General features: G+C 44.7%; 1 protein-coding gene across 6 annotated transcripts in view; it reads left to right on the top strand.

Moving 5' to 3' along the window:
• LOC124618523 (sorbin and SH3 domain-containing protein 1) overlaps positions 1-24,300 on the top strand; it is a 935,475-nt gene that overhangs the window by 284,934 nt on the left and 626,241 nt on the right. For all 6 annotated transcript variants that reach the window (XM_047145356.1, XM_047145360.1, XM_047145359.1 and 3 more), the window contains exon 5: positions 20,186-20,248. In XM_047145356.1, the coding sequence (XP_047001312.1) occupies positions 20,186-20,248 (63 nt within the window). The remainder of the gene's footprint in view (positions 1-20,185; positions 20,249-24,300) is intronic.

Raw genomic sequence — 24,300 nt, 5'->3', positions numbered from 1 at the left:
TTTTATAGTTGATTATCTCAATTTTTACCACAGTTTTTAACAGATTTGGGAAATTCTAGAGTTTCATACACCTGTAAGTATGGTTTGTATGCTGTGCAAAATTCATCGAAGAATCTCTCTTATTTATGAAGAAAAGTGTACCTACAGCAACAAATGCAGCCAATACCAAGTGAAAAAAATGATGAAATTTCACATGTAAAAAAAATTTGTTTTGTTATGTTTTTGAACTTCCTCTGCCATGAGTGTGAATCCTGAATCCTTCCTGGTCATGCTAACAAAGTTTTAGGAATTTAATTGTAAAAGTGTAGACAGTGTAAATTAAAATGTCCTGTGGGGCCTCTCCTGCTCAAAGTCGGCCCGTTTGACGTCCTAACCCCCTTAAGCGCGGCCCGTTCGGCCGCAAAGGCGGCTTGGAAGCCGGCCATGGCGTCGTCAGTGGCGGCTTCAATTCGGCGCGGCTCGCACCCCTCGCCAGAGGGGGGGGGGGGGGGGGGCACCAGACACCGCCGCAGGGCGTGTCGTGGCGGGCTGGTGGCTTAACACCTTGAAACAGCCGCAGCTACGCGAGTTGGCGGCGTGTTGTGAACCGCCACAGTTCGCGCATCTGCTGGCCACCCCTCGTGGCTTGGTGCAACTGCGCGTGTCGTGTGCCGCCGCGCACTTCAAGCACGCGACGGCGTTCTTGCAAACACTCACAGTGTGCCCCAGTTGCTGGCACCCGTAGCATTGCACGATCTTGCGTTTCCGCTGAGTGCGCTTCGGCTGTCGTCGGCGGCCGCTGTTGCTCCCCATCGCGTCGATGAGAAGCTCAAGTGCGACTATGAGCTGCTTTCCCTTGCCTCCATTCGTGGCGTTGGGCTAGTGGCGTTGGTGTGCGCTAGCGACGGTAACGAAGTGAGACGCAGCGAGTCGAGCAGCGGAGTGCGTCGTGCGTCCCACCTGTTTTCTGAAGTCATTGCCGTATCTTGTATTAGGTCGACATCGCTTTCTTCTCTCTTCGAATCCAGCAAAGCATTTCTTGTTGCATGTACCATACATTCTCCTGGCTGCAAGTAACCCCTCTTCCCACCACCTTCATTTGTTTCTCATCGCGCTCCTACTTAACGTCTGCCACTCTTCAATTCCGGTGTGTACCCTGGCCAATCTATTTGTTGTCTTGTAAGATACATGTCTCCGTTTCTGTTGCAAAATTGACGGTTTTGAAAGGTCTTGGCATTAAAAGTACGTTTCTCACTACCAGTCTGAACTGTGGGCGACAACAGCTCGCTACGTACAGAGAAGAAGAACTTTTATTGTTTAATGTGGTGGAAATTGTCAAAGTACGTTGTAAGAATTGCTAGCATAGCAGCAATCAGAAAGCACAGTAACCCTGCTGGACATATACTCAAAGACAATTTTAATTAATTTAGTTTATTTTTTCAGTAGCCTATAGAACAGTACACACCGTTTTGTATTATTTTCAGTTGCATCATTTCTGTGGAAATCATTTTCCCTTCTAGTGCTTACTGGTTACATGCGGCAGTTCCTTTTAATCAAACCCTCCGATGTTCACAGCTAACAATGGCATATGACTTTTTCTTTGTTGACCACACGTCCCGTGACGGAGTGTATGCGCAGAGATGCCCACACGTACAACACAAGAGGAAAAAACGACCTTTATTAACCTCTATTGAATCTGTCAGTGGCACAGGAAGTAGTTCAATATACAGCAACAAGCTTTTTGATCATTTGCACAATAACATAAAATGCATGACAGGTTGTAAAGTAAGTTTTAAATCTAACCTAAAACATTTCTCCTGAACGACTTCTCCTATTTCATTGACTGATTTCTATTTAAAAAGTGCTGGCCTTTAAATAAACCTTGTTTTTAAGAGTTGTTAAATGACTAGGACTAAAAAGTAATGAGTTTACTAATTTTAACACTTAGCATGTATACATATCTTGTAAACCTTTCTCGTTCCACACCATTCAAATGATCTAAGAATATTCTCTGCATTGCCACAGACAACCCAAAAGGATAAAATACGACAGACCTCTTAAAATTTTCATATGCAACACCTTTCCCGCGAACCCCGCTCTATGTTAAACAGTAAACCATAGTTACTACGAATCGCCAATTGCAGCTGTCCGACTCGCTTGTGATAACACCTCTTCATGAGAGCTGTAAGGCTGGCCACGTGTTGCAGTTAGGAGAAAAAGCGAACCTTTAGATTTGTTAAGTTGGTTTATATTAGTGATTGTACATATGCGCAGAGTCAGAAGCACGTGTCTACTTTCAGCCATCGTTCGACTGTCAAAACGAAGAAGCCACTTACGGAGAGATGAGTTGTCGATACAAGCTTTCTTATAATGAGGGTAGGTGCAGAGTGAAGTACCAGTGTTTATGTTCTTAAGACGACTTGGTTTCTGTGACTTTCCGATCACCCAGGAACGGTTTTTTTCACTGCTGTCTGAATTATGTACGAGTACAACAGCTACAAGTTGTTTACTGTGTGTTCCACAATGGCAATTGTTTCTTTTATTTCTAGCGTACGATTTTGGAAAAAGACTGTAAAAAATCCAGTTTCGTGTATATTGTAGACATCACATTAGGCCTACTTTTCTCTCACTTGGTCAGATTCATGCAGCCAGTTGTTTACTCTTTGTTCGTCAACACTATTTTATTCACCGCAAAGCTTTAATGATGAAACTAAGTGTACTTTTTAGAACCGCTACAGCCAGCCAGGAGAACAACTGAAATCTTAAACGTCTAAATTTTTTGAAGTTTCGCTTGCTTTTGAATAATAGGTTCACGTAAGGGCACAACAGAAGTACACATACTCCAGAATCAATGTATAAGTAATGTTTCAATGTTTTCCTACTTAGCAGGACGAAGTTAGATTTGTACGCAGAGCCCAGTGCAACAGCATAAAGGACTTTTTCACGATCGTTAAGTATTGAGGATAATGTAGATTTCAAAACTCCATACGTTTCGCCAATTGTGCTTTTCTCCAGAACACCACAGTCTACTTCTTCTAACATTTTTTATTTTAATTGCTGATCTATGTTTGTCTGCATCCTTATGGCCATGATTCACGTTTTTAACTTAATATTACTTCCACTAGCTCGCTTTTACACGCTAAAAAAGCATATCTAAACATAGAATTGCGCCGGCCAGGGTGGCCGAGCGGTTCTAGGCGCTACAGTCTGGAACCGCGCGACCACTGCTGTCGCAGGTTCGAATCCTGCCTCGGGCATGGATGTGTGTGATGTCCTCAGGTTAGTTAGGTTTAAGTGGTTCTAAGTTCTAGGGGACTGATGACCACAGAAGTTGTCCCATAGTGCTCAGAGCCATTTTTTTTTTAACATAGAATTGCATTGGTTTATTGGAGCTGCTGACGTGACGGTTGCTGTCACTGCTGATAGCGATTACCGAACATTGTTACTAACGCAGTTCTAGCAGGGAAATAAAAGGAGAAAACAGAAAATGCTGGAAGTTTGGGTTAACTGAAGAACACCTAATGATGAAACGGATTAATAAACAATGTATAATTCACGCTAAAGGAAATTCGTGTTAGCCGCCCGTTGTGGCCGAGCGGTTCTAGGCGCTTCTGTCCGGAATCGCGCTGCTGCTACGGTCGCAGGTTCGAATCCTGCCTCGGGCATGGTTGTATGTGTTGTTCTTAGGTTAGTTAGGTTTAAGTAGTTCTAAGTCTAGGGCCCTGATGACCTCAGATGTTAAGTCCCATAGTGCTCAGAGCCATTTGAACCATTTTTGAATTCGTGTTAACCGATACAATTTCCTGTAAAATCACGTACATCGCTGCTGGGAGCGAAATTAAGTTCGTGTTAATCGAATGTTCGCCTGAGGCAATCTCCTATTAAGGGTGGTTGACTTAAAACTTAATTACAATGGATCCTCGTTTCCCATACGTCGCTAATTTGGATCTCCGAATCTTTTTATGATGTTCCGAAAGTAAAAGCGGCAACAATCGACGACGACGATGACTATCATTAAATTTAAATCCAGTCAACGGCCATGCACGGATCTTGAGACGGCATCAGTTAACAAGTCAACACTGAGTTGCACGTTACTGTGCTGCCTCTGTTCGCTGCAAGTGTAAAATGACGTCAAAGTGAAGGAACATGGTTATGCCAATAGACAAAAATTTGGAGGCCCTGCATGGGATGGATAAAAGAGAATTGCATAAAAAAATTTTTTTCTTGGGATTAAAATGGTGACTCATTACTGAATAACTAGAAAATAATTGCATACTTCTGTTTCAAAATGATGGTAGTTTCCCGAGCCAACAATCATAAAGTCTTAGAAAATAATGACCAGCCAATTGCGAGTCCACTGATACAATTTAAACCTTGAATAAAGAAAGTGGCGAAAACCAGTCGAAGTGCGTGGAAGCATTTGCAGACATTCCAGAATACTCACACACTGTTATTAATGGCGTAAATGATTGGCTGTGAAGTGGCAATTTAGTTTTTCTGTTGAAGAATATACCATCGTTTATTCGTCTGCAGACAATGACGATACTGATGATGGGTTACCAGACGAAGTCGGCGCTCGGTCTGAAGACAGAGGCAACAACGCAGCTGAACAAAATCATGGGTTGTTTGGAACGGCAGTTGGGAACATTCATGCCGAATTAATGCTGGTGAAATGCCTACGTGATCTTGCTGCACATCGAGATACGAGACTAGCTCAGAAGGATCTCACTGATAATACGGTGTATAAAACTCTTTTTTTTTTTTTCAAAATCTGATCAGAATTTACGAGAAAGTAATAAATAATTTGAATGTTCACATGAAATGAAATTGGTCGTCTATATTTATGGCATTTAACCCATACCATTCAAATTTTCTTCTGAATTTTTGGGTTATATCGTTTTTCGATGATACGGATGACCTACGTTCCCTCTGCGGCTCTGCTGTAGTACTAACAGTGTATAAAACCGATATACTTCTCTTGATGAACTATAACGTTTCTATAACTGTTTTCTGTTTTCTTTAAGTGCAACCACGGCTTGTTACAACTGTTTCATCAAATTTTGTAGATCTTGTAAGCAACTGGCGTGCTTTGCAATATGATTCAGCTGTAATCAACAATATATACCTAGCCTATACTCTTCCCACAATGTATGGAAATTTACATTCTCTGGACACACTGTACTGGTACTAACATGTAATAGCTAAGCGCAGAATGTATACTCCACAACACCTTGTTGACTAAATATAACTCGATGCATTCTCCATTGATATAGGTTCTATCCGTATCACATCTCTCTCTATCATGAGGGGCATGGAAACGACTAAGAGAATCGTGTTAACTTCTGTACATGGGCATTAAGACAGGGTACTTCGGATCTACCATGTATCTCGTTTAGTGATGAAGCCACGTTTACCAACAACGGCCAGGTAAACCGCCGAATCATTCAGTACTGGTCAGATGATAATCTCCGTTGGCTTCGTCAGGTGGAACGTCAGTGTCCATGGAGTGTACACGTGCGGTATGTGACTGCTGACTAGGGGGAACCTGTGGTACGGACATGATGGCTGTCAAGCCCATAGCGCACGAACTACTACAGCACGTCTCCACGAATTATTTCCAAACAGCATAGGATCTGTACCTCGTCCAGTTTGCTCTCCAGATTTGACGCCTGTAGTCTTTTCTGTGTGGGCAAAGCTGAAAGACGCTGTCTACAAGAACATACCAACTACACTCGACGTATAACTGCAGCCTACTCTGACATCTCCGCTGAAATGCTAGCACGTGTGCGGCACTTGTTCCATACCGGATTGGAAGCGTGTATTGCCAATGCTGGTGGTCATTTTGACACAACCTGTGATGGTCAGTTGTCTCCTTACTGGACAGAATCCACATGCCTAGTGTATGCATTTGTGTTGTTCTTTAGTGTGTGCTACCGCAGGTAATGTACGAGTGTCGGTGCGGAAACTTTTCAAAATATATCTCGTAAACGACTCGCACTAGAAGCCTGCAACAAACACCACTGATATTTCAATTTCCTTACTTTTAGTTTGTTAATGTCAATAGGCATTGTTCCATTTAAAATTGTGTATGTCTGCACTGAAAATACACTAAGTATTATTACAATCTGTTGATTGGCTAACAATACGAGTCCCTGACTACCAACCCATTCTGTGAAAACTGCATATCAGTATCACTTTCCATTTGCGTAATATTTGCGGTGCAAACTTTAGGTGATTCACCATGTTTACACTGTGTCTGTTATCACCAATTGATATTATTGACTACCCTATCTGCTACTTGCTCAACTGTTTCGTTATTTAAAACGTAGTCGAGAAGTATAGTGCGTAGCCGCAGCTTCGACACTGCACCAGCTACCTGCTAACAATCTGTACCTATTTGCCAAACAGCTTCCAGATACTCCGCACCACTCGTATTTCATCGGTCAATTAAATATCGAGGCCATTAAGTGAAATTCAGTTTCTCATGTCTGCAGCCGGATTGTGGAAACGAGGGCGCATTCATGTGACGATATTAAGGCTGCTACACGTGTGCCTTTGATCTGCATTGTGGCGGCAGGTGATCAGGATGCAGATGAGGGCGTGTACGGGTGACAAAGCCAGACCGCTACACCCCTAGCTCGCCTGTGCCGGGAGGTGTAATTAAGGCGACGTGCTCCGCTAGGGGAATCCCCGCATAGTAGTCGGCTGTGCTGCGGGTGGCGTACCTGACAGGCGCAGCCGCGGGGTTCCGTTTATTACGGGTTGCTTACCGGCAGAATTTATTAATAAACTCTAGCGCCTGCCAGCAGCCGTAACGGGGACCATGTTTCATATGTCACGACACAAAACTTGTAAGCCTTTGATGTATGGAGAAACTCTCAGGTTAACGAGCTTCTGTGAACATTATCTACGACAGAATATGGCGGTAGAACGAGTTCTGGACAAAGCGTGAGATAATAGAACTGTAGACGCTATACAACAACATGGCTGTTATCGTTCAAGCAGTGGAGCGCTACTCCGTTAGTGATCTGTTAATGTGCGACTCATTCTTGAGTACCGCTCGAGTGTATGTGATCTCGCCAGGCCAGATTAAAAGCAGACATCGAAGGAATTTATAGGCGTGCTGCTATATTTGTTACCGGTAGGTTCTATGAACATTTGAGTGTTACAGAAATCCTCCGAGAATTCAGATGGGAGTTCCCATTTGAAAGGAAAGACAACTTCCTTTTCGCGAATCGCTACTGAGAAAGTTTACAGAACCGGCTGAACGATTTTCTTTCCACCAACGTACAGCACGCGTTAAGGACAATGAAGACAAGAATAAAAATCAAGTTTCATGCGGAAGCACACACTAGGTTGTTTTTCTCGTGCTTCATTTGCGAGTGGAACTCGAAATGGAATGACTAATAGAATGCACTGCATGATGGATTGCAAAATATGTATGTAAGTGTAGATGTAGATGTCAAACACTCCGCACATAGAGCTACCGTCGGTTTGGAGGACTGCTCTGTGAATCCAATGGCAGTCGGACTATAAAGGACGAGTCAATGACTTCATTTGCCATGATACTCACGAGTATATTGGTGTTTTGGTCGTCAATCCTAAAGTTTGTTTGATTTAGTTCTTTATTCATGCTGCTATGTAGCCATATTCTTCATTTCAGCTTAACTCATGTATCTCACATTATCGATTATGTGTCGTATGTAGCCGGCCGGAGTGGCCGTGCGGTTCTAGGCGCCACAGTCTGGAACCGCGTGACCGCTACGGTCGCAGGTTCGAATCCTGCATCGGGCATGGATGGGTGTGATATCCTTAGGTTAGTTAGGTTTAAGTAGTTCTAAGTTCTAGGGGACTGATGACCACAGCAGTTAAGTCCCATAGTGCTCAGAGGCATTTGAACAATTTTTTTGTCGTATGTACTTAGCTTTGCGATACTATCCCTCCACCATTCCTTCAACAGTTGCTTTCAGCAACAACTCACATTTGTTAGCACACTGGACTCGCACTCGAGAGGACGACGGTTCAAACCCACGTCCGGAAATTCTGATATGGGTTTTCCGTGATTTCCCTAAATCGCTCCAGGCAAATGCCGGGATGGTTCCTTTCAAAGGGCACGGCCGACTTCCTTCCCCATCCTTCCCTACTCCGACGGGACCGATGACCTCGCTGTTTCGTCCCCTCCCCCTATCAACCAACCAACCATCCAATCTTTTGAACATTCCTGGCAGATTAAAAGTGTGTGCTGGACCGGGACTCCAAACTGGGACCCCTACCTTTTACGGCTAAGTGCTATAGCGACTGAACTATCTAAGTTCGACCAGAGCCCGTCCATATCGCTTTACTCTACCAGTACCTCAGGTGCTACCTTCCAAACTTCACTGAAATTCTCCTGCGCACCTTGTGGCACTAGCATTCGCCACTGCGAAGACATGAATTAGCCGTAGCCTGAGGGATTGTTTCCAGAGTTAATTTTCTCTCTGCAGTGGTGTGTGCGCTGATTTGAAGCTTCCTGGCAGAGTAAAACTGTGTGCCGGACCGGGACGCTATGCTCTAGACCTTTGCCTCACAGACAAGTGCTCTAACGACTGAGCTATCCAAATACGACTCACCAACCGCCCTCACAACTGTACCTCCGATTGAACTTCATCTTTTGCTTACTCTTAACCAGAGTCCCGCCGGCCGCGGTGGTCTAGCGGTTCTGGCGCTGCAGTCTGGAACCGCGGGACTGCTACGGTCGCAGGTTCGAATCCTGCCTCGGGCATGGGTGTGTGTGATGTCCTTAGGTTAGTTAGGTTTAAGTAGTTCTAAGTTCTAGGGGACTTATGACCTAAGATGTTGAGTCCCATAGTGCTCAGAGCCATTTGACCATTTTTGACCAGAGCCCCAAGGTTCTAGCGCCGACCGGCACACAGTTTTGATCCGCCACGAAGTTTCAAATCAGCGCACACCTCGCTGCACAGTGAAAATTAATTCTTGATTCTATCTTTTCGGTTCACTGTATTCTATTAGACCTTTTTATTGTTGTAGCATGATATTTTCGGGCCATCTTCGGGCCGTACTCATGCAAACACTTCAAGAGTTAATTTTAATGAGGAAAGTTATGCGTTTGTCTCCAGTAAATTTGGAATGGTAACTTCTTATGGGACCAAACTACTTAGGTCATCGGTCGCTAGTCCTACGCACTACTTAACCTAACTTAAACTAACTATGGACAACACACACACCCATACGCGAGGGAGGACTCGAACTTAAGACGGGGGGAAGCCGCACGGAGCGTGACAAGGAGCCTTAGATCGCGCGGCTACCCCGCGCGGCTTTCGCCAAGTCTTTGCAGTGCGAATCACCGCATCGTCTGTACTCTCAAGTACGACAGGGTACCTACTCGCACCTTCATTGTCACGCTTTGTGACCAGCTGTCCTACGAGATTGCTTACAGCAGCGTGAACCTTACTAAAGGGTGATTCATAGGCGGACTTCCATCTGCCACGGCGAATGCGGGCTGGTTCCCCTTATTCCGCCTCAGCTACACTATGTCGGTGAGTTCTCCACTTACGCGTACACCACCATTATTCTACCACGCAAGCATAGGGGTTACACTCGTCTGGTGTGAGACGTTCCCTGGGGGGGTGGGGGGGAGGGGAGGGCGGGGGGGGGGTGTCCACCGGGGTCAGAACCGCACAATAACCCTGTGTTCGTTGTGGGACGATGGCGGTGACGGAGCCTCTCCGTCGTTTCTAGGCCCCCGGTTAACATACAAAGCAATACAATACAAACAAGGGTGATTCGAGAAAACCTTTACAAACTGACACAACACACCGAGCACACAACAAGGATCATAATGGCACAGAAAACGAGTGTCGCAAAGGCAGTCCAGGGCTACTAAATGGCGTTGCAATTATTTAGTCGCATGCTACAAATGGACGCCTACAGAAGATGCTCTGAGTTTTATCTTGATGTATCGAGACACGCCTGACATCGGCGGTGCATTGAAAGGCTCACCCTTTCAGAGATAGCTGGGTATCTCCAAGACATCCTGCTGTCGCAACAGTCCTGCCCACTAAGTCCTCCGGTGATGTTAACAAATGTTTCATACACAAGTCTCTTCAGACACCCTCACAGGAAAACTCGATTGGAGACATCGGCTGATCGTGGTGGCCATGCGACTGGCCCACCCGACCAGTCCAGAGGCCGGGATAGATTGCCTGCGAATGGTCCTTCACTTGTCTCTGAAATGTGTGGGGGGCACCTCGTAGTGAAATCAAACGAATGCGGCGACGATAGGCACGCGAACATCATTCAGCATGTGCGGCAGAACCTCTCGCGGGAATAAGAGGTACGTGCGACCATCAGGTCGATGTGGGAGAATGTTCGGCTCAGTTAAACATTATCCGTCGATGCCAGCCTGCACGTGACCGTAGCGCCATCTCGTTTCGTTTGCGACCCCTGTTCGTGTGAGATCACTGATTTTTGTTGTATGCCCGATGTATCATGTCAGTTTGTAAACGTTGTTTTGAATCATCCTGTATGATCATATCTAATAAAATGTGGACCGACAAGGGGCATGAAAGTCATAACAGAGATTAGATATCTGCCAGTTCCGTCTTCACTAAGTCTTTATCCGTCGTTTGGTTCGTCGACTTGTGCCTCTCCCTCTTCCCGGGTACTCATTTATCTTTCATTCCGTTCACATCTTATTTTTGTATTCAGTGACATCCTCATTAACGGTATGTACATGTAACCCATTCCGAACATTTTCATTTTTAAATATATTTGTTCTTGAGTGGCATTTCACTCTTCACAAATGTCTCATGTCTGCTGCTTGTACTCTGCTGTTGTCTTTTCTTTTTTTGAATTATCCAACTCTCAGTTCCACAGAGCACTAATGGTCTCGCCATAGTTTAATTTTTGTAACTTTTCAGGTTATGTGCCTAAATGTTCTGTTTATTGTGTTACATAATACTTGACATTTGTGAAGCTTTTCATCTGCTTCATTACCATAATATGAACACGGCCAAGATATTTAAGATGTGACACCTGTTCAACTGTTTCGTTGTTAATTACTATCTCCGACGGTATTTCGTCTTTCGTCACGAAATTTTAAGATCGTATGCTGGAAGTATTTGGTTCATCCGATGTACTGGAGGTCCCATTCACATTCCTATATCCTTACCTATACACGGTGATTCCGTGATGATGTTATGAACCTTCACTGATAATGGAGATCAGTAAATGTATGAGTTTTGAGGTAAGGAACATGGGGCTGAAAACTACCGAGTAGAAAGTTAAAAGCGAAAATCGTTCTGATACCTCTGAAAATGTTCCTCTTCCACTGCAAGTTCTTTGCTTTCCATATTTTGGGAGGAGGTACTGTAGACCAAAACAGGCAAAAATTGTCGAGTAAACTTGGGCTCTAAAATGCTTACCTTAAGAGCTATCAGCACTTGTTCAGGAGAAATGTATTTCACACTAGCAAAGATAAACAAGTGCTCATTGTTCTTAAAATATGCACTTTTAGAGCCCAGGTTTACTGGACGTTTTGTTCTTCCTTTGGTCCACACTACCGCCTCTCAGAATATGGAAAAGCAAAGAGCTTCGAGAATGATTTTTTCGCATTGCAGGGGAGGAGTGTGTGCCGGTATGAAAATTCCTGGTAGACCAAGACTGGGATCCCGACTGGGACTCGAACCCAGGACCTTTACCCCTGGCGGGCAACAGCTCTACCGTCTGAGCTGGCTGAGCACGACTGACAACCCTTCCTCACAGCTTTTACTTCCGCCAGTACCTCATCTCCAACCTGTCACGTCTCCAGTAATACTCACTTGAGTCGCCGCCCTCAATATCTCGGGTTTGTTACCGCAGCAGTGTTAACTCTACCTTAACACAGAAATATAGGTAGGTATGCTGATACGCATATTGTGCATTGTTTCACTCACTGCAGTGGAAGACAGCTACAAAGACTCTTACGCTGAGCTGTTCTCACAACGAGGCCACCACGTCGTAACACTGTTGAATCCTGTTTCGTCTGAGGGCTGTTGCCGTACTCTGAGTTTTGTCTCGTACGTCTTGCTGAGACATATTGCAGGCTATTTCTCTGCTGTGAAATTACGCTGTAAGACCAAAAAAAGCGATGCACTCGAAAGAATAAACTGAATGGGATGTGTGGTATCGATAGCTACGATGCCACGGCGTAAGTTAAGTTGGCACTACTACGAGACACCGACGACAGCTCCCTCTAGCAAGCGCTGTTGAGATCTACGAGCTCCGCTGCAAATTCTCCCCATTTTATCAAGAGCAGACGGCCTGGAAACATCGCTTCAACCTCAGATTGCTATTGACACTATGCTCACCGTCGTAAAAAGTTGTACCGAGAGTTCTATCTCACCTGCTCCTCCTAGCTTCCTACATTCGGCCAACCTTTCAGTTTTCAGGGGCAGACCCACGCGCCGCCTTCCAGGTGGGATACAAAATGATGAACATGTACATATAAACAAATGATTGTAATTTCAGAAAAAATGGATAGTTTATTTAAGACAAAGAGGTCCACAAATGAAGCAAGTCAATAATTTGTTGGGCCACTCTGGCTCTTATACAAGCAGTTACTCGGATTGGCATTGATTGATAGAGTTGTTGGATGCCCTCTTGAGGGATATCGTGCCAAATTCTGTCCAATTGAAACGTTAAATCGTGGAAGTCCCGAGGTGGTTGAAGGGCCTGACCATAATGATCCAAACGTTCGCAGTTGGGGAGAGATCTGGTGATCTTGCTGGCTAAGTCAGGGTTTGACAAGCAGAAGGAACAATCGCCGTGTGGGGCGGCCATTGTCTTACTGAAATGTGGGCATAGGTGGGCTTGCCGTGAAAGGCAACAGAACGGGGCGTAGACGTACTGCTGTGGTGTAAGAGGGCTGCGGATGACAACCAATGGGATCCTGCTATGAAATTAAATGGCACCCCACACCATTTTTCTGATTGTCGAACCCTGTGCGGGTGACATTCGGGTTGGTCTCCAGACACATCTTCGCTGGTCGTCGTTGCCCAGTTCGAAGCGGTACTTGTCTCTGGAGACAATTCTCCTCCAGTCAATGAGATTCCAGGCCGAATGTGTCCGACACCACTGTAAACTGGCTTGCTGGCGTATCGAGAACGGAAGGGGCGCCATGAGCTCAGCCTCCTTTCTCTGAGCCACCTATTAGTGGTCCTTGTGGTCACTGAAGTGCCAGTTACACGTCGGACCGATGATAATGATGAATCCGGGGCTCTGAGTGCCTCTCTGACAAGCGCTCTGTCCTCTCGTTCTATCGTCTCTCTAAATGAACCGCTTCTTTCTTGACTCTGTGTTCGACCATGGTTCCCCCAGTCCTGGTAACACTGTCGAATAGCGGCATCGCTCCTATTCAAATATCGTGCGATTCGTCGACTACCCCAACCGCCTTCTTTGAGACCAACAACACGTCCGATCTCAAATGCTGACATCTGCGTATGCTGTTTAGGTGCCTGTCTGCGTGGCATAGTTACTGTCCAGCTGATACACGCAGTGAAATTCACGAAAACTTTGTGTCCTGGTATCGACATGTCCTGTGTTTACTATCCTTGCCAGCTTCGCGAAGAAACTGAGCTGCAGCGTCACAAAAAATGGTTCAAATGGCTCTGAGCACTATGGGACTTAACATCTGAGGTTATCAGTCCCCTAGAACTTAAAGCTACTTAAACCTAACTAACCTAAGGACATCACACACATCCATGCCCGAGGCAGGATTCGAACCTGCGACCGTAGCGGTCGCGCGGTTCCAGACTGTAGCGCCTAGAACTGCTCGGCCACTCCGGCCGGCTGTAGCGTCACACATTCATGCATCGGCCGCCAAAGTTTACAATTTCGCATTTTCCGTCGGTACATGTTTGAACTTCAATTTGTGGTCAATTTCCATAACTCCTTCGTGGAGCGTTGTTTTTTTTATTCTTTTTTTACCTTAGAGTGTATTTCCACTCGAAACAAAGCTTATTGGGATAAAAAACCGAGTAAATCATATTTACATTATTATCCTCTAACGGACCCCCGCAGACACCACGGGTCCATTGCAAGCAACGTACTCAAAAAATATCCGTGAACATACTCCGAAATTTTTTCTGTAGATTTCTGTTTCATCCCCCGTGTATACAATTTTCTGGAACACTTCGTGAGGCAGTCCCTGATGAAACGCAGATCAAAAAGTAAATTATGAAAACAAGATAATATGAGAACATCGCCTGCCGATACTGAAAGAGAGAATATAAAGAAATAGATGTGCGGGGAATACAACATGGGCACGCGTCTTACACACATCAAAAGAAGTTTTGCATCACCTCGGTTCCGAGAGTCCCGGAACCTGTACAGAAAATTGGAATAGAGATCAACATAAACACTATTTCCCCCCTTTTTATTGCTCATGAAAACCATACATTGCATATTGTACCACCATACATCGAGACCGTCGGAGGTGGTGCTCGAGATTGCTGTACACACCGGTACCTCTAATACCCAGTAGCACGTCCTCTTGCATTGATGTATGCCTGTATTCGTCGTGGCATACTATCTATAGGGTTCATCAAGGCACCGTTGGTCCAGATTGTCCCACTCCTCAACGGCGATTCGGCGTAGATCCGTCAGAGTGATTGGTGGGTCACGTCGTCCATAATCAGCCCTTTTCAATCTATCCCAGGCATGTTCGATAGGCTTCATGTCTGGAGAACATGCTGGTCACTCTAGTCGAGCGATGTCGTTATCCTGAAGGAAGTTCAAAATGGTTCAAATGGCTCTGAGCACTATGGTACTTAACTGCTGAGGTCATCAGTCCCCTAGAACTTAGAACTACTTAAACCTAACTAACCTAAGGAAATCACACACATCCATGCGCCAGGCAGGATTCGAACCTGCGACCGTAGCGGTCGTGCAGCTCCAGACTGTAGCGCCTAGAACCGCTCGGCCACTCCGGCCGGCCTGAAGGAAGTCATTCACAAGATGTGCACGATGGTGGCGCGAATTGTCGTCCATGAAGACGAATGCTTCGCCAACATGCTGCCGATATGGCTGCACTATCGGTCGGAGGATGGCATTCACGTATCGTACAGCCGTTACAGCGTCTTCCATGACCACCAGTGATGTACGTCGGCCCCACATAATGCTACCCCAAAACAGCAGGGAACCTCCACCTTGCTGCACTCGCTGGACAGTGGGTCTAAGACGTTTAGCCTGACCGGGATGCCTCTTAACACGTCTTTGACGATTGTCTGGTTGAAGGCATATGCGACACTCATCGGTGAAGAGAACGTGATGCCAGTCCTGAGCGGTCCATTTGGCATGTTGTTGGGCCCATCTGAACCGCACTGCACGGTGTCGTGGATGCAAAGATGGACCTCGCCATGGACGTCGCGAGTGCAGTTGCACATCACGCAGCCTATTGCGCACAGTTTGAGTCGTAACACGACGTCCTGTGGCTGCACAAAAAGCATTACTCAACATGGTGGCGTTGCTGTCAGGGTTCCTCCGAGCCACTATCCGTAGGTAGCGGTCATCCACTGCAGTAGTAGCCCTTGGGCGGCCTGAGCGAGGCATGTCATCGACAGTTCCTGTCTCTCTGTATATCCTCCATGTCCGAACAACATCGCTTTGGTTCACTCCGAGACGCCCGGACACTTCCCTTGTTGAGAGCCCTTCCTGGCACAAAATAAAAATGCGGACGCCATCGAACCGCGGTATTGGCCGTCTACGCATGGTTAAACTACAGACAACACCAGCGGTGTACCTCCTTCATGGTGGAATGATTGGAACTAATCGGCTGTCATACCACCTCCGTCTAATGGGCACTGCTCATGCATGGTTGTTTACATCTTTTGGCGGGTTTAGTGACATCTCTGAACAGTGAAAGGGACTGTGTCTGTGATACAATATCCACAGTCAACGTCTATCTCCAGGAGTACTGGGAACCGGGGTGATGCAAAACGTTTTTTGATGTGTGTATTAAGAAGCTCTCAAGTTCAAAACCAGTCTCGAGAGCGAGGTGATAATTAATTTTTTCGGTCGTTTTCTGAAGTCACCCACCCAAGTGTTCAAATGTTTCCTGCACATATTCAACCCTGCGTTTGCACAGTCGAAGGTAGTGCGGCGTCTTTACCTGTTGCGCTTTTTACAACGTGTTTAACACCAATTGTCCTTCCTTCGCAATCAGTAATAGCTGGAGAAAGTCTAATTTAACGAATACGTGAGTGTTCGCTGCATATTTTTACCGTCATTACACTGCACGGAATGTGTGAGAATTAAAGGATAAAATCATGTCTGATGGAGATGTTCATGTCGCAGTAATTTTGAATGTGAATAAGCTCTCTCTCCCGCATTCGGTTTCAAATTGTTTTATGTTATTAATTTACCGGGTCCTGTGAGCTTTCCCCTCGATGTTAATCGCTTATGACTCATCGTATTCCAAATATGTTATATAACTGTAAAATAAAATTAAATCGTCATTAAAGCGGGGTGCGTTCCCTGTTTATTCGGCTTGGTGTACTTGCAGATTAGCAAATTGGATGAAATACAGCGATATATTTAATTAGTCTCTAGTAATGTACATGACACGCACGCAAAATGTTTATGCATATATATAGATAATTTATTGGCTTTCTGCTTCACACAATGCAGCCATTAAATCTAAATCTGCGTGACTACTCAGCAATACACACTTAAGTGCCTGGCAGAAGGTTCTTCGAAACATCTTTAGACGTGTTCTCTGCCGTTCAACTAACACCGCTTGGGAAGAATGAACACTTAAATCTTCGTGTACGAGCTCTGATTTTCCTACATACGACTATCATTTCTCCCTGTCTAGACTAACGAGGGTAAAATATTTTCACATCCAGAGGAGAACTTCGTGAAAAGATCTCGCCGTAACGTAAAAAGCCTTTGTTTTAATGTTTTCACCCCAACACGCTTATATTTGCGAGACTCTCTCTACAGTTCCGCGATAACGCCTTTGTTTTAATGTCTCCACCCCAACTCGCTTGTATTTGCGAGACTCTCTCCACAATTTCGCGATAACAGGAAAATAGCCGACCTTTTCTAAACCTGTTTGATGTACTCCACAGTCATACGTGGTAAGAATCTCATAATGTCCAACAGTACTCAAACGAAGGACGAACAAGCGTAGTGTGGGCAGTCTCTTTAGCAGACCTGTAGCACCTTCTAGTGTTCTGCCTATAAAACGCAGTCTTTGATCCACCTTCCCCACAACATTATTTATGTAATCGTTCCAATAGTAATTCCTAGGCGTTTAGTTGAACTGAGAGCCTTTAAATTTGTGTGATTTATCGTTTAACTGAAGTTTAACGAGTTTCTGTGGATGACCTCACAATTTTCCGTATTCAGAGACAGTTTCCACTTTTCGAACCATACAGATATCTTGCTTAAATCATTTTGCAGTGGTTTTGATCTTCTGGTGATCTTACTGGACGGTAAATGACACCGTCATCTGCAAACAAACTAAGAGGACTGTCCGATTGCATCCTAAATCGTTTGTATAGATTACAGAGAGCAGAGGGCCTGTAACTCTTTCTTGGGGAACGTCGGACATCACTTCTGTTTTACTCGATGATTTTCCGTCGATTATTACGTTTTGTGATCTTAATGACAGGAAATCACGAGTTGATTTGCAGAACTGAAGCGATACAGCGATACATCATAGACACGTTATTTTAATTTTAAATCTCTTGTGACCAACGGTGTCACAAGCGTTCTGGAAATCTAGAAATATGGAATAAATTTGAGATAGCTTGTCGATAGCAAATGAAGAAAATTTTGATGTAATGTTGCAATGTTGTGCAGTACATTGGCCTCAGTCATCAATAAAAGTATCTGCCTTTACATGCTAACACTTGTATACCAGGATGTTACGGAGCAGCGTTCTAAAAATTTAGGAGTTTGTAGTGGATGAAATTTTGAACGTTTTTATATGAAGAATTAATGGCCGGAAATGTGAAATAAAGTTTCTACAGCACTGTGCACTTTTTGCGCATTCGATAGGGTAAATAAAACACCAGAAGACTGTGGAATGAAAAACGTTTCTCGAGTTAGAGGACGATCAAATACTGTAAAACGCATCTGCGGCTTCGCTAGTGTAGCGACGATGATCATGTGACAACCATCAAATTCTTTAGAAAATGTCCACCGACGAAGCATGTTTCGTCTGAGTCTCCGCAAGATTGCGTGGTCCCCTGTGACAGTGTTTTTCAAACGTCGTAAAGATGCGCTCAATAAGCTTAGTTATTGTTTTATTGCTGTTGAGTCCGCAAGACGCTTGACATAATCCGTGAATAAAAAGTCAAAATGGGTGACGTCACCGGAGTGGGAACATCCCCTTCTAGTTACTCTCTGCCGAAGCTGTGAAACATGTCCTGGCCCGATGATCAGAAGGCGCTGGAGTACTATATATGTATATATATATATATGTGTGTGTGTGTGTGTGTGTGTGTGTGTGTGTGTGTTTGTGTGTGTGTCGTTCCAGACGTTTCCATGTAAGCGGTTTTTAGCTCTCCAGGGATTCTGTTGGACAGGTGATATGTATACCAGAGATGAAATCCATCCAGTGGTTTAAGAGATGTGCAACGTACAGATGCACTACATAAGTAAATACACTACTGGGCATTGAAATTGCTACACCAAGAAGAAATGCAGATGATAAACGGGTATTTATATATTATACAAGAACTGACTTGTGATTACATTTTCACGCAATTTGGGTGCATAGATCCTGAGAAATCAGTACCCAGAACAACCACCTCTGGCCGTAATAACGGCCTTGATACGCCTGGGCATTGGGTCAAACAGAGCTTGGATGGCGTGTACAGGTACAGCTGCCCATGCAGCTTCAACACGATATCACAGTTCATCAAGAGTAGTGACTGGCGTATTGTGACGAGTCAGTTTGCTCGGCCACTATTGACCAGACGTTTTCAGTTGGTGAGAGCTCTGGAGAATGTGCTGGCCAGGGCAGCAGTCGAAGATTTTCTCTATCCAGAAAGGCCCGTACAGGACCTGCAACATGCGGTCGAGCATTATCCTGCTGAAATGTAGGGTTTGGCAGAGATCGAATGAAGGATAGAGCCACGGGTCGTAACACATCTGAAATGTTACGTCCACTGTTCAAAGTGCCGTCAATGCGAACACGAGGTGACCGAAACGTGTAACCAATGGCACCCCATACCATCACGCCGGGTGATACGCCAGTATGGCGATCACGAATACACGCTTCCTCTGTGCGTTCAACGCGATGTCGCCAAACACGGATGCAACCATCATGATGCTGTAAACAGAACCTGGATTCATCAGATAAAATGACGTTTTGCCATTCGTGCACCAGGTTGGTCGTTGGAGTACACCATCGCAGGTGCTCCTGTCTGTGATGCAGCTTCATGGGTAACCGCAGCCATGGTCTCCGAGCTAGTAGTCCATGCTACTGCAAACGTCGTCGAAATGTTCGTGCATATGGTTGTTGTCTTGCAAGCGCCCCCATCTGTTAACTCTCAGGGATCGAGACGTGGCTGCACGATCAGTTACAGCCATGCTGATAAGATGCCTGTCATCTTGACTGCTAGTGATACGAGGCCGTTGGGGTCCAGCACGGCGTTCCGTATTACTCTCCTGAACCCACTGATTCCATATTCTGCTAACAGTAATTGGATCTCGACCAACGCGAGCAGCAATGTCGCGATACGATAAACCGCAATCGGGATATGCTACAATCCGACTTTATCAAAGTCGGAAACATAATGGTACGCATTTCTCCTCCTTACACGAGTCATCACAACAACGTTTCACCAGGCAACGCCGGTCAACTGCTGTTTGTGTATGAGAAATCGTTTGGAAACTTTCCTCGTGTCAGCACGTTGTAGGTGTCGCCACCAACACCAACCTTGTGTGAATGCTCTGAAAAGCTAATCATATGCATATCACAACAGCTTCTTCCTGTCGGTTAAAATTCGCGTCTATAGCACGTCATCTTCGTGGTGTAGCAATTTTAATGGCTAGTAGTGTATAATTATCATGGAGAAGCATGTGCAGGGTTATAATATAATTAAAGAAACCAGTACTTGGAATCTGAGTTGTTACGTATGTATTACAGTGTGCCTGTTACGTTTACCCATCCCAAACCGTGGGCTACAAGTTTTTGTTCTCTCTTTGCTCACAGCTGCGGGCGAGAACGGCAAGGCGAGCCCCCAGCCAGCGACGTCGTCTGCAGACTCCTCCAAGGGTAAGTGCAAAGCACCCTCTGCCGCGCTCTGTGGCTGGTCGCCGCCTAACTATCTCTGTGGTAATGTCAGGGAGGCAGTAGCCGAGTGGCAGGAAACACGCGCGAGGAATAAATGTTACGGATGAAGATTCGCGACATGTTGTAGACTATCATAGATTTCTGTCTCGTGAAGTGACAAGCAACAGGACGAAGCACAGTTTCAGTTTGTTCAGCCCTCTACCTTCCTGCCTATCGTGAGGTTAACAAGATTTCCAAAAAGCAACACACCTGCTGGCAACTTACTCTGAACTGGAAGAATTGGATTATAACGCGTGCGTGTGAACAATGATCCGATGAGTGCCAGCGATGTACCATTGGAGTCAAAGGCGTATGTCAGACGGTTTCATGTATAGGCATAAGGCAAAACCACTGCATTAATTGTAGTGGAGGTTGGCGGGGCGTGGGGTTGGAAAGGAGTGTTTCTTTTTTAGCTTGTCGTGCTCTATCCCTAAATGCAGAGCAGACAGCTCGTTTTCTGTCCCATGGTAGAGTCAGGGCCTTTGCAGACAAATACCAGGCGAGGTGGTAACGGGGCAGACGGACGTAGCACGAGTAAAAGGGATAAGAATGGTGATCGGTAAAACTTTCTGTACTGATGTATAACGAAGAAAAATCTATGAGCGCATATGGTGCTCTTTTTTAGACTGCATGCAAATTACATACGTACAGTATTCGGTGTATTATAAAACGTATCATTCGCCGTACTGATGTTAAATGAACTTTTGCGCAAGCGGCCATCCACAGACTGCGTCACATACTTGTTTTTACTGCACTTTTGAGTAGTGACACGCATGTTTAGATATGAGTGGCCTGTACGTAGTGTGTGAGGCGTGTGCGATGATGACGCTGTTGTTGTATACAGTTTTTACAGGACGCGGTCACAAGGTAAGTGGCTCTGCGAGTGAAGGTTTTGCTTTACTTAGTCACCCTTTATTCTGCATTTGTGACATGCTGGAGATTTTTTTCAATTATGACTGCGTTTCCTTCAGAAAATATTTTTCGGTTCTGATCAAATTCGTCTGCTGTATCTCCTCAAAACGGCGAGTTACTTGCAGAATCACTAATGCCTTATTTAATTGAGAAGAGATATTTTGCAAGAAAATCTGTGCGCTAATTGGGGGACAGAAGCGCACGGATGTTACAGTCTCTGACGTGCATGAGTTCTCAAAACTCATTACACGAATACGGCAAAACCACCAAGTTTGCTCTTATTTTATTGTTCAATTACTTTAGCCTGTACTTAGGCTGCAATTCTTAATCTCCGTTATATAAGCGTTTTACAACGCACAATGTTTTACTTTAACTACGTTCATTATAACTTGAAAACTCTTCTGTTGATGCGTGTTTGCATAAAAACAATATTAGCGTTTTACAACGCACAATGTTTTACTTTAGCTACGTTCATTATAACTTGAAAACTCCTCTGTTGATGCGTGTTTGCATAAATACAATGTGGGATTGTCGATCCACCTGGACGGAACACACCCATCCACCCACCCACCTGCGCACACACACACACACACACACACACACACACACACACACACACGCCACACACACACACACACACGGGAGCCCCCGCGCGCACGGTCACTCCGCCATCACACACAGAGACAAAACTAAGTCGTCAGAACTCCCGCTATAGTTTTCAAAATCATCTCGCGATACGTGATATAACTCGCGATACACGCAAACAACAAGATCGCGTAATATTCTGAATTACGCCCAATGCGCAAAGTTACGTTTTTCTGCGTTTTTAGAGCAAGTGCAAGCCGACCAACGAACGCGAGTACATGATAGATTACGTAACAATGTAGTGACCAATAAGTTTTATCCACATCACTACCACAATTCCCAGTAGTATAACGCTGACGTATGTAAGTTCGCATTTTCATATTTTCTAATGTTCGTAACAACCGCTCGTACCGTACAGATGACGTGAACATAGAAAATATACTGAAAAGACGGCAACACACATAGAAACCATGCACTGACTTTAAACTAATAAGCTATAATAAAACTGTTCGCACAATACGGTATCGGGAACCAAACATACACATAATGACATCTTGTAATGTTTAGTAACTATGCTAATATTACTCCATAAAGAAAAACCCACTGATGATGGTGATATTGTTGCTGAAATTAGTTTGGGAAAGAAATTGAGCGAAAGTGTTCTGCATCAGGGTGGATCTACAGTCTCATGTTCTTTAACTACGTTTTTAGAAGCTTTGGCAATCTTCCGTGATTGCCCGGGTTGTGCAGTGGAAAGTAAGCATTAGGGACAGGAAGGTTACCAAACTCGAACCAATTACCTCAGCGCTAATACCATGATTAGCATATTCAGTTTCGTACGACCGTTTCAAATCAACTCGATACTGCTTCGAAATATCCGCTTCAGATTCGCAATATATAGAACAATCGATATAGCACAAAAGCACATACACTGCCGTAACAAGATCTACAGCCTCATGGCGAAATGAGATTCGTCCATTCGTATTAAGTTTTTGATGTGATATAAAGAAGGATTTCTAACCACAGGAACAATCGCTGAATACGTATTTCACGAGCACTTATGGATCCTGAAATTGCAGCACAACCTTCATCAGAAAGGAAAAAAGAATCTTTAATTCTGAGAAAATCAGAGTTCCTGCCGATATCTGCAAAACGCTTGACACTCAAACTGTCGAAGCCTAAATAATATTTACAAGGAAGCCGTGTGTCAACTATTTTACTTAGTAGCAATGCTAACGAACACTGATCAAAACTGTATGGACACCAATTAGTGCACATTAATATGGAATGTGACCACCCTTCGCCTTTATTATGGCTTGAACCCTTTACCCTTACAGATAACTCATTTTCGGTGGGGTATCTGAATGTGTGTGGAGGACTGGCACGCCATTCTTCCTCAAGAGCGGAAGCCAAATAAGTAGTGAAGTTGGACACTGGGCAGACCCCATTGTCGTCGTTATAATTCATATCAAAGGTTTTCCAGGTTGTGACTGGACAGGCCAGTGCATTTAGGAGTGTTATTGGCCACAAAGCGTAACCTCACACTTGCTACTTAATGGCAGGGTGCACCGTCGTGAAGATGTAAACAAACGTCATTAATTGTTCCTCTAATGTACCCTCTACACAATGCTATAAAATGTATTCATACCCTTCCGCGTTTAGAGCTTTCGTACAATAAGGGGACCACACCGTAACCTCCAGAAACACCCCCCTCCGTCACCCCATCGTAACATAACCTCCTTCGTACTTTGACCTTTGGCGCTAAACATGATATCAGCTAACGTCCTCCAAGCATTTCTCCAAACCGAAACCCAGCCATTGGATTGGCACAAAGCTTAGCTTGATTCATCACTCCAAGTCACTCGTTTTCAGCTACCCATCTACATCTACGTGATTACCCTGCTATTCGAAATAAAGTTCAATGAACCACCTTTAAGCTGTCTCTACCGTTCCATTCCCGTACGGCGCGCGGGAAAACGAGCACTTAAATTTTGTTGTGCGAGTCCTGATTTATTTTATTTTATCGTTATGATCATTTCTCCCTATGTAGGTGGGTGCAAACAGAATGTTTTCGCAATCGGAGGAGAAAACTGCTGATTGAAATTTCATGAGAAGATCCCATCGCAACGGAAAACGCCTTTGTTTTAATGACAGCCACTCCAATTCACGTATCATATCTGTGGCACTATCTCCCCTATTTCGCTATAATACAAAACGAGCTCCCCTTCTATAAACTTTTTCAATGTCATCCATCAGTCCCACCTGATGTGCAATACTCCAGGATAGGGCGGACAAGCGTGGTGTAAGCAGTCTCTTTAGTAGACCTGTTGCACCTTTTAAGTGTTCTGTCAATGAATCACAGTGTTTGGTTTGCTCTACCCACATCATTATCTATGTGATCGTTCCAATTTAGGTTATTTGTAATTGTAATCCTTAAGTGTTTAGTTGAATTTACAGCCTTCAGATTTTTGTGACTTATTGCGTAATCGAAATTTAGC

Source organism: Schistocerca americana, chromosome 1 (genome assembly GCF_021461395.2).
Source record: "Schistocerca americana isolate TAMUIC-IGC-003095 chromosome 1, iqSchAmer2.1, whole genome shotgun sequence".
Lineage (NCBI taxonomy): Eukaryota > Metazoa > Arthropoda > Insecta > Orthoptera > Acrididae > Schistocerca > Schistocerca americana.
This window is presented reverse-complemented; position numbering and strand designations above follow the sequence as displayed.